The 15,693-nt window shown below is 45.2% G+C and overlaps 1 protein-coding gene across 1 annotated transcript; it reads left to right on the plus strand.

Moving 5' to 3' along the window:
- Window positions 1-409: 409 nt before the first annotated feature.
- Window positions 410-4,823, plus strand: LOC138295320 (uncharacterized). The gene is made up of 2 exons (XM_069233541.1): window positions 410-2,432; window positions 2,958-4,823. Exons 1-2 carry the CDS (start codon window positions 1,309-1,311, stop codon window positions 3,067-3,069), a joined length of 1,236 nt encoding a protein of 411 aa, XP_069089642.1. The 5' UTR covers window positions 410-1,308; the 3' UTR covers window positions 3,070-4,823.
- Window positions 4,824-15,693: the final 10,870 nt, after the last annotated feature.

Raw genomic sequence — 15,693 nt, forward strand, 5'->3', positions numbered from 1 at the left:
CCAGTCTAGCCGCCTATTGGCTTTGACATTGCATGCCTATTGACTTTGACATGATGTATTCAGTTTAGCTGCCTATTGACTTTGACATGCTATTAGATATTCTGCCTATTGGCTTTGACATGATATCATATATTACATTTTGTATTCAGCTCCGCTGCCTATTGGCTTTGACATGATATCATATATTACACTTTGTATTCAGCTTAACTGCCTATTGGCTTTGACATGATATTCAGCTCCGCTGCCTATTGGCTTTGACATGATATTATACATTACACTTTGTATTCAGCTCCGCTGCCTATTGGCTTTGACATGATATTATACATTGCATTTTATATTCAGCTCAGCTGCCTATGGGCTTTGACATGATATAAGACATTGCATTTTGTATTCAGCTTAGATGCCTATTGGCTTTGACATGACACTAGACATTGCATTTGATATTTAGGTTAGCTGCCTATTGCCTTTAACATGACATTGCATTTGATATTTAGGTTAGCTGCCCATTGCCTTTAACGTGGAGTTCTGTATTTTTCCAAGCTGTGTTTTTGCACCAGAGAACCAAGATGTTTTGCTCTCACAGTAGACTAGACCTGATAAGAGAGAGTACATGGGCGTCGTTTCTCTTCCCTTGAGCTTGGGAACAGGAGTAGTCTTGGAGACCTGGCCAGTCTCCAAAAGGCTTGCTCAGTTTCCCAGGTCTGAGAGGAGGGGGCACACCTTTGTAACGAATGTAACAGGCTGCAGAGAGTCAGATTCGAATCTGCCGGACCTCGTGCTGGAGCTTGGCGCAGGCTGCCAGCAATCCCGTGTGGGTAGATGAATCTCTCTTTCTCGCGGCTGACAGGGGTCCTCAGCTTGCAGACCTTAGAAAGATGAAGCTGTAAATAGTTCCCACACGGTGAAGTATTTGTTTTGCTTTGCATTCAATATCTTATAAATATAACCTGCTGTGTATATTGCAAACTGATATATTTTGTTTGATTAACGCGGACTTGAAAGCTACTAATTCGTCATTCATTCATAAACATTGTGGTTGGGGAAGAATAAAATAACAATAAAAGTCTTCTTTGACCTCAGAAGTGCATTTCTGTTGTGTTATGTTAGTGCTTAGAAACTAAATAAGAGGAAAGCACTACAATTGGTACCTGGAGTCGTGGGGTGTCGGTCATTAAGAGGTGATTAAGAAGGGGTTTGACGAGTTAGTAGATTTCTAAGTGCACACTTTAAAAGTGTAATTGTTTTTTGTTGTTTGGAGAATTACAGAAATTGTTTTCTGTTTGGGGAATCACAGTAGCACGGCAGACCATGTCTGAGAATACATGTGTTGATGAACTGCCTGATGGTGCTAAGAAAAACTGTGAATTGTTTTCTGTTTGGGGAATTACAGAAGAAAATGCATGTGTAGCTAAAAGGCCTGATAATGCTTTGAGAAATAATTCCCGTTGTATATATGTAGAAAACGTGTCTTTTGGAAGTAATGATGACAGAAAGGTCTGGATACCTTTATCTGCTTACAGAGAAATGCAGGAGAAATGTAGGAAGTTGGAACATGAAAATAGGAATTTACGTGAGCAAATTAGCCCGACTGAAAGTTATAAAAAGGCTGTTTTTGAAGAATCTTTCTTGTCCCATTCCAGTAATGAGGGGGTTAAGACAGCTCCGAGCTGCACTGAGTTTCCATGTGAGCCAGGGTTTTTGGCAGACAATATGCATTCCTTAACTGATAACACGGACGAGAGTCAGAATGTGATTTACGAGTTACCGTTGCAAAATGCACAAGTAAAACGAAGGATTTTAGAGCAAGACACCCCGAGTTTCATTAGCTTGTTTGATTTTTGGAAAAAGAATAGCCCTCATTTGAGTGAAATCCTAACACTTTTGTATATAGTCACTGTGAAAAATTATATGCAGTTGCGCGCTTGTGATTTGGCAAATGAAATAATGCAGACATTAAGTTTCTGCGCAGTGCAAGAAGGAAAAACTGATGTACATGTAAATCAAGAACAAGGAAAGAAAATAGTGCCCCTAGCTAGAATCATACAATGGATCTGGTACTTGCAAGACAGGGCTAGAGTACCACAGATAAAAGAATTACCGATGAAACTGTGTGCACCATTTGAATTCGTGTCCACTGAAGATAAAAAGCATGTTTGTTTTACTAATGATTCATTGACTGAAATGTTGTTTTCTGGCACCGTAGAAGGAACAGCGTTGTATAATGTGTGTCAGATTTTAAAGCAAGAGCTACGTGAGATGTGTCATTTTTATGCTAATTTTTGGTTCTTTGATAATGTTTTAGCACCTAACTGGTTCAATTACCTTGCAGAAGGTAATGAGAAAAATGCAGAGAGAGAAGTGTTCACCCAGAATTCTGCCTTAGTGGGGATGGCTATGTGGGTGCCCCAGAAATGTGAAAAGGCCACTTACAGGTGAGCAGAGATGAGAGAGATGCACATTCCCCTAGATTTGATAAAAACTGTGCAGCACGCACAAAAGCAATCTGTCATGCAAGCAGTCACAGAGCAGTTGGGGAGAGGAAAGTTACCAGAACAGAAATGGCAAATTGATCAGGTTTAGGGAGAGTGATTGCTGCAAATTACCAAGGAAAAATCGAAATTATGCTGATACCTAGAAAAGAATCTGATTCATTCATACAAATTGGAGACAGAATGGCCCAAATTGACAAAAGTGCAGTGAATGGAGGTTTGGTAAAGAATGAGTCTGCCCCAGCCCTTCTGATAGTGCAAGAAAAAGGAAGCTGTGGCGCAGCAGATAAAAACCTCAGTACTGATGTGTGGGCTGAAGCCCCAAGTGACCCTCCAGAACCTGCAGAAAATATAACAAAGGGCCTCAAAAACGTCCTGCTGATTATAAAACAGGGAAAGAAAGAGGAAGGGTGCAGTTTAAATGAAAAATGTTATTTGCAAGAAAAGTCATACTTGTTTCTTTTGCAGATCCGACCACGTTTCGCCACTGTCCCTGAGTGCGCTGTGTGGTCCCCCTTCCGGTGTGTGCGTGTGGGGTCGGGGAAGGGACCGAATCCCCAACCTGAACCTGGCTGAGTAAAGTGCCAGCACCATGGATCCATTTTGCGCAAACTGCGCCTTCAGTTCAAGTTCAACTTGTTTGCTGTGTTTTTTTTTTTTTCCCCTCTCGTATGGAACTCTGACTTTTGCTTACCTTCCAGAAAACCTTTCAGGTGGACCGTGCACCTTTACATGAGCAGAACTCATGCCACATCAAATTGCTAACACTGTTGAATTAGAGACTCATTCAGAGAAAAAAAAAAAAAAAATTGCCCAGTCTTTTCTATGTAGATGTATCTGATGTGAAAGGTTATGAAATCAATGTGTTAATTCACTTCTATTGCTTTACAGGGATTGCTTTGATCATAATGTTTTTTTTGTGCTGATGTTTTTTTTTTTTTTTTTTTTTTTTGAAATATGAGATATGTGAAACAAAAATTCATTGGTCAAAGGGCGGAATGTCCTGCCATTTGATAAAGTTTTGTTTTGACCAATGACTTTGTGTTTCACCACTGCGCATATTAGTTGCTCAATGTTCACCAGTAGCACATGGTATGTTTTGTTCAGTTTAGCCGCCTATGGGCTTTGACATTGCATTAGTCATTACATTCTGTATTGTGCCTATTGGCTTTGACATGGCATTAGCCATTGCTTTCTGTATTCAGTTTAGCCGCCTATGGGCTTTGACATTGCATTAGCCATTACATTCTGTATTCTGCCTATTGGCTTTGACATGCTGTATCCAGTCTAGCCGCCTATTGGCTTTGACATTGCATGCCTGTTGACTTTGACATGATGTATTCAGTTTAGCTGCCTATTGACTTTGACATGCTATTAGATATTCTGCCTATTGGCTTTGACATGATATCATATATTACATTTTGTATTCAGCTCCGCTGCCTATTGGCTTTGACATGATATCATATATTACACTTTGTATTCAGCTTAACTGCCTATTGGCTTTGACATGATATTCAGCTCCGCTGCCTATTGGCTTTGACATGATATTATACATTACACTTTGTATTCAGCTCCGCTGCCTATTGGCTTTGACATGATATTATACATTGCATTTTATATTCAGCTCAGCTGCCTATGGGCTTTGACATGATATAAGACATTGCATTTTGTATTCAGCTTAGATGCCTATTGGCTTTGACATGACACTAGACATTGCATTTGATATTTAGGTTAGCTGCCTATTGCCTTTAACATGACATTGCATTTGATATTTAGGTTAGCTGCCCATTGCCTTTAACGTGGAGTTCTGTATTTTTCCAAGCTGTGTTTTTGCACCAGAGAACCAAGATGTTTTGCTCTCACAGTAGACTAGACCTGATAAGAGAGAGTACATGGGCGTCGTTTCTCTTCCCTTGAGCTTGGGAACAGGAGTAGTCTTGGAGACCTGGCCAGTCTCCAAAAGGCTTGCTCAGTTTCCCAGGTCTGAGAGGAGGGGGCACACCTTTGTAACGAATGTAACAGGCTGCAGAGAGTCAGATTCGAATCTGCCGGACCTCGTGCTGGAGCTTGGCGCAGGCTGCCAGCAATCCCGTGTGGGTAGATGAATCTCTCTTTCTCGCGGCTGACAGGGGTCCTCAGCTTGCAGACCTTAGAAAGATGAAGCTGTAAATAGTTCCCACACGGTGAAGTATTTGTTTTGCTTTGCATTCAATATCTTATAAATATAACCTGCTGTGTATATTGCAAACTGATATATTTTGTTTGATTAACGCGGACTTGAAAGCTACTAATTCGTCATTCATTCATAAACATTGTGGTTGGGGAAGAATAAAATAACAATAAAAGTCTTCTTTGACCTCAGAAGTGCATTTCTGTTGTGTTATGTTAGTGCTTAGAAACTAAATAAGAGGAAAGCACTACAGATGCGGTTTGGCCTCTGTCGTGAGACAGTATTCGTTTTCAGGCGGATGGGATGTTGGACTAGGGTGGTTCTACCTGGATATTTAGAGAAGACATCTTGATTGTGCTGTACTAAACAAGTAAGTTGGTTGTGATTCCCTTTAGTAAGATCGGGATTGATCCATGGTTGTACCTGGTTGGACCGATCCTGGGGAGTTATCTTGGGATACGGGATGTCATCAGTAATGTCGGAGTTGATAAAGTGAACAGAATTGTCTCCTTTGGGTTCTAGCCATTTTTTAAGTAGATTGATGTGATACATTTGCTCCCTACCACTTCCTTGGGGAATGGCTAGCTTATAGGTGGTGGGGTTGATCTGTGCTATTGCTTCAAATGGTCCCTGCCATTTGGCCAATAACTTATTGTCAGTGCTAGGGAGTAAGACTAGAGCTTTGTCTCCTACTGATAAGGTGCAAACAGTACTTCGGGTATCATATCTTTGCTTCTGCTTATCCTGTGCTTCCTGTAGGGCAGTATGGGCTTCTTCCCATACTGTATGAAGATTTTCTCTTAAATCCCTGGTGTAGGTTAAGAGGTCTTTTACTTCCTCTTCTGTGTCCTCCCACTGTTCGGCTAACATATCTAACAGTGTGCGTGGCTGTTGGCCAAACAACATCTCAAAAGGACTATGGCCTAGGGACGCTTGTACATGTGTACGGATAGCATATAAAACCAATGGTAGTTTATTTTCCCAGTCCTTCCCAGCCTCAGATATACTTTTTCTGAGTAAGGATTTAATGGTTTTGTTGTATCTTTCTACTTGCCCATCTGTTTGCGGATGATATACTGAGGTACGGATCTGTTTCACCCCCAGTAGTCGACATACTTCAGCCATTAATCTGGGCATAAAAGGAGTCCCTTGGTCAGTCAATATCTCTTTCGGGAAACCCACCCTGGAAAAGAACTCTATCATAACCTGAGAGATAGCTTTAGTGTGTATACTGGGAAGGGGTATGGCCTCGGGATATCGTGTGGCATAGTCCCCCAAGACTAGAACATACTGTCTACCCCAGTGGAAGGGGTAAGGGGACCGATAAGGTCCATTCCAACCCGGGTAAACGGAATATCAATAATGGGAAGAGGTTGAAGGGGAATGGGTTTTTGTGGAGACGGGTTGTACAACTCGCATTTGGGACACTCAGAGCAATGCTTACATATCTCGCCATAAACCCCTGGCCAATAAAATCATCTAAGGACTGCTTCTGCCGTTTTCTTCCTTCCCAAGTGCCCTTCCCCATTATCCCCATGTGCTAATTGCAACACTTGTTGACGGTGACTTCTAGGTACTACCAATTGTAGGTCATTTCCTCTAGTGGGCGTGGGATTTCTATATAAGAGATTATTACGAATCAAGAATTGGGGACCTACCCCTTGTGCTGCCCCGGACTCGGCCTGCTGCCATGCGTGTTTTAAGGTAGGATCCTCATTTTGATTCTGCCGGAAATCTCCGGTGATTGTGCAAACCTTCCCAATTCCAATAGAACCGTCTTGGGATGGGCAGTTCTGTGTATAGGAACGTCGTTGCTCTCTTTTTTGTCTCCTGCTGAGGGCAATTCGTACACTTTTGCGTTCCTCTGAGACCATTCCACTAGGTGCTTCCATCCACCAATCCCTCAGAAGGTGCTCTTGTCCGGCTTTCTCTAACAAGGAGGAAAAATCCTCATATTATGTCCCGAGGATTATATCCTCATCGAGGCTGGAGTGCACCCCTACCCGAAGGGTCTCAGTTTGTTCTCTCCATTTCAACTTGATTTTCGCCATGGGATAAAACCGTTGATCACCATGTACACAGGTAATGAGTGCCTGAGTCTCTGTATCTTCCTGCCCTGGCAATACTACATCATCCCTGATCACGCTCTGGCTACATCCCGAAACGATTAGAGCCATCCTTTCTACTTCATTGACGATGAGAGGGAGGATATATTTAGGTTCATCCCCTCCAGTCCAGAATACTCTCCCCTTGGTCATGCCTATCTCCGTGGGCTTCTCTGTATCTTTTTTTTTAGGACAATGCCGGGCAATATGGCCCCACTCTGAACAGTGATAACACTGGGGATCATGGCTTGTGTATCCAGAGGGACCCGGACCAGCTGCTTGTGATTGGTCAGTTCCGGGATTCCCTACAGGCCGTGGCAGATGCATTCTAGGTATGGCCGGTCAGGCCGGAGGTGGAGGGGGCCGACTAACGGTAGCCCAGAAGTCCGAGCCTCTATGATAAGCACAGGCAAGTTCTATGGCTGTTTCATTCGTGAGTCCAGGATGTTGTTGTACCCACTTCCGGGTGGTAGGTGGTAAAGCATCTAAGTACTGTTCCAAGACTATGATGTCAAACATGTCTTCTCTTGTGTTCGCTGTGGGATGTAACCACCTCCCGGCTGCATGTTGGACTCTATAATATAAGGTACGGGGGTTCTCCTGATGCTGCCATTTCATTTGTCTAACCCTGGTGCGATAACTCTCACTATCCAAACCTACTCTTTCTAAAATGGTTATCTTAAGGTCTTTGTATGGAAGATTACCACTCGGGTTAATAGCTTGATATGTTGTTCGTAAATGGCCGGTGAGTAGGGGGGCGATGTACTGACCCCATTTATCATCTGGCCAGTTGGCAGTGCTGGTCACCCTTTCAAAGTTTGTGAAGAAAGAGTCGGGGTCTTCCTGCTCCTGATATCGTTGCAACACACTACTCGGTACCGTGGGGTGTACTTTTGTATGAGCGATGGTATCGATAAGTTTACCCAATGCTGTCTCATGTACCAGTTGGTTATTGGCCATAATAGTTGCCTGGCTCTTAAGGGCTGTTTGTAGCGTCTCTCGTTCCTCTTTGGCTTCTTTCATTTGTTGTTCCCATATTAACTGGAGATGCCGTTGCCCTTCTGCCAACTGAGCGATTACGTCTGCCATTGTTGCCTTTTCTTCCATGGTGGCGGTGTCTCCACAAAAATAAATCCCACTTCTGACACCACTTGTAACCGTGTGGGTGTGGAGGAACCACTCCAGACTGCGTTATAGTCTTAAAAAAACAAAGGAACTTTATTGAAGATATTGAATATGGCGTAAAGCAGGTAAGTTTGTTTCAGTCTTGAGTGGCTGGATTTTAGGTGGTGGGATGTTCTTGAGGTTTGGTCTTTACTCGTCTCTTTCTGTCTCTCTTGTTCACAGTCGTTCCTCGGGAAGCGCATGTGGAGAGACGAGAATAATAGCTGTAAGTGACTGAGGTACTAGTATCTCTTTTGTTTCCTTATACTTTCTTTGTTGTCCCTTTCTTACTGTTCTTGAGAAGGTTACATTTCTCACATTAGCTCAGGTTAGTACGTGCTTTTTCCTTCTGTTTCTTAGTGGTCTAATTCCTATTCTTTCTGTCTTTGTATTTTCCTTCCAGCGCTCAACCGTTCCTGTGCTCGGGTCTTGGCTGGCCCCTTAAAGGTGACGGTGGTCTATGGTGCCCGAAGGTAAGTTTTTGTATCTCTACCTTGTCCTTGTTCGTTTCTCTCTCTCACCCCTTCCCTTCTCCCCAGTGCTCGTGCATTTATGTTTTTCGGTGTTTGTCCGTCCCCCTCCCTTCTCCCCGTGTTACCTTTTTCCCCCTTCCCCCTCCCTTCTCACTCCGCTCCTTTATCTCTTTTGTACTTGCACTCATTCAGGGACGTAGTCCCACGCACCTGAATAGCCACGCTTCTCCTGAAGCGTGGCGGGATGCTGCGTTTCGTCCTCCCGGTCACCTGGAACAGGGTTATCTGGCAGTCGTCTTCCGGTTTCTTCTCCGATACCCGGACGGTACCGCCGGCGCTGGTTCACAGGTGGGCTCCGCTCCTCGTTTTCCACCGCTGGCTGGTTCTCGGCAGTTGTTTTGTCACCCGCTTTCTCCTTCCAAACGCTGAACGCCGCAAGTGCTGACAGTGGCACATTTGACCTTCTGGCATCCCGCCACTGTGGATCTACCGACCAATCACGGGCAGAATGACCAGTAAGCTTCGGAGCAACAGTCAGTTGTGTTCCTTGCAAAATCCTTTATCACGACTTTAGTGTGTTTTTTGGGTAAATGGTAGTGCTTTACTCCTACTTTCCTGGGTCGTGGGGTGGGGTCTCCTTTACACCCTTAGTGTTTTCTCACACTCCCAGTGACCCTCTACACACTACACTTGCCTAGGGGTGCATTTGTGGTTCGCATTCCACTTACTTAGTATATGGTTTGTATTGCCTCTAGGCCTACTGCATTCTATTGTGTTTTACAGTGTTTGCACTACTTTCTGACTGTTTTAATTACCTGATTTGGTTATTTGTGTATATTTTGTGTATTTTACTCACCCCCTAAGGGAGTATATTCACTGAAATATTTTTGGCACATTGGGGGTCATTCTGACCCTGGCGGCCGGTGGCCGCCAGGGCCACCGACCACGGGAGCACCGCCAACAGGCTGGCGGTGCTCCCACAAGCATTCTGACCGCGGCGGTTCAGCCGCGGTCAGAAGCGGAAAGTCGGCGGTCTCCCGCCGACTTCCCGCTGCTCGGGGGAATCCTCCATGGCGGTGAAGCGCGCTCCGCCGCCATGGGGATTCTGACACCCCCTACCGCCAGGAACAGGATGGCGGCAGGGGGTGCCGCGGGGCCCCTGGGGGCCCCTGCAGTGCCCATGCCAATGGCATGGGCACTGCAGGGGCCCCCGTAAGAGGCACTGAAATACGCGACGGGTGCAAACTGCCTCCGCCGTCCGCCAAGGTCATAATCACCCCCATTGTCACTAAAATAAAGTACCTTTATTTTTATTAACTATGAGTATTGTCTTTCTTATGATATTGTACCATTTATGATATAGTGGTATTGCAGGAGCTTTGCATGTCTCCTAGATCAGCTTTGGCTGCTCTGCTATAGCTACCTCTATCAGCCTAAGCTGCTAGAACACTACTACACTCTACTAATAAGGGATAACTGGACCTGGTATAAGGTGTAAGTACCATTGGTACCCACTACAAGCCAGGTCAGCCTCCTACATTGGTGGTGCAGCAGTGGGATAAGTACTTGTAACTGCTTTACCACTTTGTCATTGGTGCTTTTCATAAGAAAACCATATTCCTAATACTTAGAAATATACACAAGTAAACTTAACAGTCTTACTTTCACCCTAAAAACTTTTTTTAAAGTTTCTAAAAAGTATGAACATTTTTTTTCTTTCTGTTCTTGAAAGCTGAAAACTTTTTCTCTTACCCCTAACCTCTTTCTTTTCACCATGTCTATGGTAGAGGCTATTCCCAAAGTTGTGAAAACAACTTATGACAGTCTTACCTTTAAATCTTAACTTTAAAAGTTTGAGGGGTCTCTTTAGAGAAAGAAGTTTGGAGATTGGTAAGAACCCTACCAAGGATCTCCTTCTTAACCTTCTCCTTAAAAGTGACCAGAATCAGAATGGTCAAACCCAGGATCAGGAGGTAGAGGAGGGGGGTACCCAGATAGATTCAGGGATGGGTCCTTAGAATTCTGGGGAGGGTACTTCCAAAGACCTTTCATTTAACAGGCCACCTAGTGAAGCTGGTAGTGGGAGGGGGTCACACAGCAGTAGGACACCTTTCACTCCCAAAGGCCAGGTCACTAGGGTTCAGGCAGTCAGAGAAAGGTCCACTTCTGCATATTCTCACATTTCCTCTGCATCAGAGGTTTCGCAAGCCTCCCACCCTGAAGACAATACCCTAGACAGGGAACTCAGAAAGCTGAGGTTAGAAGAGGCCAGGCTGAGGCTAAAGCAGCAATAGTTGGCCTTAGATAGGGAATCCTTAGATGTAGAGAGAGAAAGGCAGAGGTTGGGGTTAGTTTCCCATGGTGGCAGCAACAGCAGCAATCTTGATAGTCATCCTGTTACAGAAACAGATTCAAGAAACCTGCATAAGATTGCCCCCCCTTACAAGGAGGGGGATGACATTAACTAGTGGTTTACTGCACTTGAGAGGGCCTGTATGGTACAGTTAGTCCCTCAAAGGCAGTGGGCTGCTATAATGTGGCTATCTTTCACTGGCAAAGGTAGGGACAGACTCCTTACTGTCAAGGAGAGTGATGCCAACAATTACAAAGTTTTGAACGATGCACTCTTAGATGGATTTGGCTTAACCACTGAACAATACAGGATAGAGTTCGGAGATACCAGAAAAGAGTCTTCTCAAGACTGGACAGACTTTGTAGACTGTTCAGTAAAGGCCTAGGAGGGATGGTTACATGGAAGTAAGGTGACTGATTATGAAAGCCTTTATAATCTATTTTTGAGAGAGCATAACTTGAATAATTGTGTGTCAGACTTGTTGTATCAATACTTGGTAGACTCAGATCTGACCTCTCCCCAAGAATTGGGAAAGAAGGTACACAAATGGGTCAGAACAAGGGTGAGCAGAAAAGCTCATACAGGGGGTGAGGATGGTAAGTCTCATGACAAGGGTGGGGACAAAGACAAAAAGAATTCTGAGTCTTCATCAGGCCCACAAAAATCTACTGGGGGAGGTGGGTCCAAATCCTCTTCTCACAATCAAAAGAAGCCATGGTGTTATTTATGTAAAAGTGAAGGCCATTGGGCAAGTGATCCCACCTGCCCAAAGAAAAACATCAATGCTCCCACCACCACATCCGCCACTGCGTCCCTAGTGCCCCTAGTAATAGCAGTGGTGGTGGGAAGAACACTACAAATAGCTATACAAAGGGTGTAGCAGGGCTCACCATTGATAATGTAGTGGGGGCTGGTCTTGTTAGGGAGACCACAGAGGCTGTTTTAGACTCTGATGGTGGTATTGACACCTTAGTTGCTTGTCCCCTTAATATGGGTAAGTACAAGCAACTACCCATAATAAATGGTGTTGAGGTTGAGGCCTACAGGGACACAGGAACCAGTGTGACCATGGTGATAGATAAACTGGTTGCCCCTGAAAAATACCTACTTGGTCAGCAGTACCAAGTGACTGATGCTCAAAACAACACTCTTAGCCACCCCATGCCTGTTGTGAATCTCAACTGGGAGGGGGTTACTGGCCCAAAGAAAGTTGTGGTAGCCACTGATTTACCTGTAGACTGCTTACTAGGAAATGATTTGGAAACATCAGCTTGGGCTGAAGTGGAGTTGGAGGCTCATGCAGCAATGCTGGTCATTCCAGGGCATATATTTGCTCCCACAAGGGCTCAGGCCCAGAAGCAAAGAGGACAGGGAAACTTGGATCCTGGAAAAATGGACCAAGTGCTCCCAAAAGCTAGGGGTAGAAAGGATAAATCCTTGCCCACTATCCCTCCCTCTCCAGAAGATTCCCCTTTTGAGGAAGAGGAATCCTCTCCCTGTGCAGAACCTACACCAGAGAAGCTGGCTGCTGACACTGCTGAGCTTTTGGGTGCAGAGGGGGCTGCTAGGGAAGAGCTGAGTGTGACATAGGAGACCTGTCCCACACGTGAGGGTCTCAGACAGCAAGCTGCCAAACAGCAAAATGGGTATGTCACTGATACCCACAAAATCTATTGGGAAGACAACCTTCTCTCTACTGAGACAAGGGACCCTAAACCTGGTGCTTCCAGGAGAATGGTCATCCCTTTGCAGCATAGGGAGTTTCTTTTGACTTTGGCTCATGACATTCCTTTGGTTGGGCATTTGGGCCAAAGTAAAACATGGGACAGACTTGTTCCACTGTTTCACTGGCCTCATATGTCAGAGGACACAGAGGAGTTCTGTCACTCCTGTGTGACCTGCCAAGCCAGTGGCAAGACTGGTGGCACACCTAAGGCCCCCTTAATTCCACTTCCAGTGGTTGGGGTGCCCTTTGAGAGGGTAGGGGTTGACATTATTGACCCCCTTGACCCTCCAACAGCTTCAGGAAACAGATTCATCCTACTTGTAGTGGACCATGCCACTAGGTATCCTGAAGCTATTCCCTTAAGGACCACTACAGCTCCTGCAGTGGCAAAAGCCCTCCTGGGAATTTTTTCCAAAGTGGGTTTCCCTAAGGAGGTGGTATCAGACAGAGGTAGTAACTTCATGTCTGCATATCTCAAAGCAATGTGGAAGGAGTGTAGTGTTATCTACAAGTTCACCACCTTATTATCCACAGCCAAATGGGTTTGTTGAGAGATTTAACAAAACTCTCAAAGGCATGATCATGGGACTCCCTGAAAAACTCAGGACGAGATGGGATGTCTTGTTGCCATGCCTCCTTTTTTCTTATAGGGAGGTATCTGAGAAAGGAGTGGGCTACAGCCCCTTTGAACTCCTCTTTGGACACACCGTAAGACGTCCACTTGCTCTTGTGAAGGAGGGTTGGGAACAACCTTTAAAAGCTCCCAAACAAGACATTGTGGACAATGTGCTTGGCCTCAGATCAAGGATGGCTGAGTACATGAAAAAGGCCACTAAAAACCTTCAGGCCAAGAGCTCCAAAAGCAATGGCATGACCAGAAGGCTGTCCCAACTGTGTACCAACCAGGATAGAACGTGTGAGTCCTGGAGCCTGTGGCTCCCAAGGCACTCTAGGACAAGTGGAGTGGACCACACACCATTGTGGAAAAGAAGGGTGAGGTTACTTATTTAGTAGACCTTGGCATTCCAAGAAGTCCCCTCAGGTTACTTCATGTGAACCACCTAAAGCCCTACTATAACATGGCTGATTTAACCCTGCTCATGGCCACTGATGTAGGACAGGAAGAAGAGAGTGATCGCTCCCTGATCTCTTTTCCAATTCTGATAGCTCAGTTGAGGGGGTAGTCTTATCAGATTTCCTTTCTGAATCTCAATAAGAAGACTGCAGAAATCTCTTAGGGCAGTTCTCAGAACAGTTTCCCTTACACCTGGACAGACCACATGGTGTGAACGCACCATTGACCAGGGGGCAGCCTACCTGTTAAGAGTAAAATCTACAGGCAGCCTGACCATGTAAGGGACTGCATCAAAGCAGAAGTGCAAAAGATGCTGGACCTAGGAGTCATTGATCACTCTGGTAGCCCCTGGGATAGCCCAGTGGTTCTGGTTCCAAATCCCCTCTAGGAAAGTACCCACTTTGTGCCATGGTTACCTCCATTTTCTGCCTGATGTCAGTGTGCCAGTGGGAAAAGAGAAATGAGGTTTTGTGTTGACTATAGAGGGCTCAATACAGTAACCAAAACTGATGCTTATCCTATCCCCAGGGCAGAAGAGCTATTAGATACACTGGCATCTGCAAAGTACCTTAGCACTTTTTACCTTACTGCTGGCTATTGGCAGATTAAGCAGTAAGGCTAAACCCAAAACTACATTTTCAACCATTTGAGGGCACTATCAATTCACAGTAAAGCCCTTTGGTCTGAAAAATGCACCTGACACTTTTCGGATGCTGGTGAACATAGTCCTCCAAGGCCTGGAAGCCTATAGTGCAGTATGTCTAGCGGATATAGCTGTCTTTAGATCTACCTGGGATGACCACATGGTCCACCTCTAGAATGTTTTGGAGGCTCTGCAAAAAGCAGGGCTCACTATCAATCCTTTAAAGTGCCAGATAGGGCAGGGGATGGTGGTTTATCTGGGACACCTAGTAGATGGGGAACAGATTCAGCCACTACAGAGGAAAATCCAAACCATTTTGGATTGGGCTCCCCCTACTGCACAAACTCAGGCCAGAGCCTTCTTAGGCCTCACTGGGTATTACAGGAGGTTCATTAAGAACTATGGCTCCATTGTAGCCCCTCTCGATGACCTCTCATCTAAGGAAATGCCAATATTATGGACAGCAAGCTGTAAAAAAAAAGCTTCTGAGGAACTCAAACAGGCCATGTGCTCAGCACCTCTTCTAAAAAACCCTAACTACTCCAAGAAGTTCATAGTACAAACTGATGCTTCAGAGGGAGGGGTTGGGTCAGTTCTCTCACAGCAGAATACAGAGGGCCAGGATCAACCAGTAGCTATCATTAGCAAAAGGTTGACCCCCAGAGAAAAGAGTTGGTCAGCCATGGGGAGGGAGGACTTTGCTGTGGTCTGGGCCTTGAAATGTTGAGACCATACCTCCCTGGTACTCACTTCATTGATCAGACAGTCCACAAACCTCTCTTATGGCTTAAACAGATAAAAGGAGAAAACTCCAAATTGTTAAAGGTGGCCCATTTCCCTACCGGGTGATGGACTTTTCAGTGGAACATAGACCTGGGAGTAACCACTCCAATGCAGATAGACTCTCCACATATTTCCACTTAGACAAGGAAGACTCATCTGGGCAAGGTTAGCCTTCTTGTCCTTCATTTGGGAGGGGTTGTGTAGGAAAGTACCCTCTTTTTTGGTATGGTTACCCCCTTTTTCTGCCTGATGTAAGTGTGTTTGACTGTGTTCACTGGGCTCCTGCTAACCTGGACCCCAGTGATTATGCTCTCTCTCCCAAAACACTGCATTTCATCCCACATTTGGCACACTGGTGCTCTACTGTTAGTTCCTAGTATATGGTTCCTATGAACCCACGGCATTGGGGTTGCAGGGGATTCCTATGGGCTGCAGCTTATATTTTGCCACCTATAGGGAGCCCAATCAAAGGGTTCTGCAGGCTGCCGTTGCAGCCTGCGTGAAAAGGTGCAGGCACCCTTTCACTGCCACCTTTCACTGCACTAGGTCAATTATAAGTCACCCCTATGGCAGGCCTTCTAGCCCAGAGGGCAGGGTACAAAGTACCTGTGTTTGAGGGCACTAGCAGAGGTGCCCCACCAACTCCAGGCTCATTTTACCAGACTTTGTGAGTGCGGGATGCCTTTTTCTGTGTGTACTGGACATCAATATG

Source organism: Pleurodeles waltl, chromosome 5 (genome assembly GCF_031143425.1).
Source record: "Pleurodeles waltl isolate 20211129_DDA chromosome 5, aPleWal1.hap1.20221129, whole genome shotgun sequence".
Classification (NCBI taxonomy): domain Eukaryota; kingdom Metazoa; phylum Chordata; class Amphibia; order Caudata; family Salamandridae; genus Pleurodeles; species Pleurodeles waltl.

Coding starts and splice junctions, on each gene's coding strand:
- LOC138295320 (XM_069233541.1), top strand. CDS start 1,309: ATGTCTGAGAATACATGTGTTGATGAACTGCCTGATGGTGCTAAGAAA. Junction 2,433..2,957: donor TGTGAAAAGGCCACTTACAG/GTGAGCAGAGAT, acceptor TTTCTTTTGCAG/ATCCGACCACGTTTCGCCAC.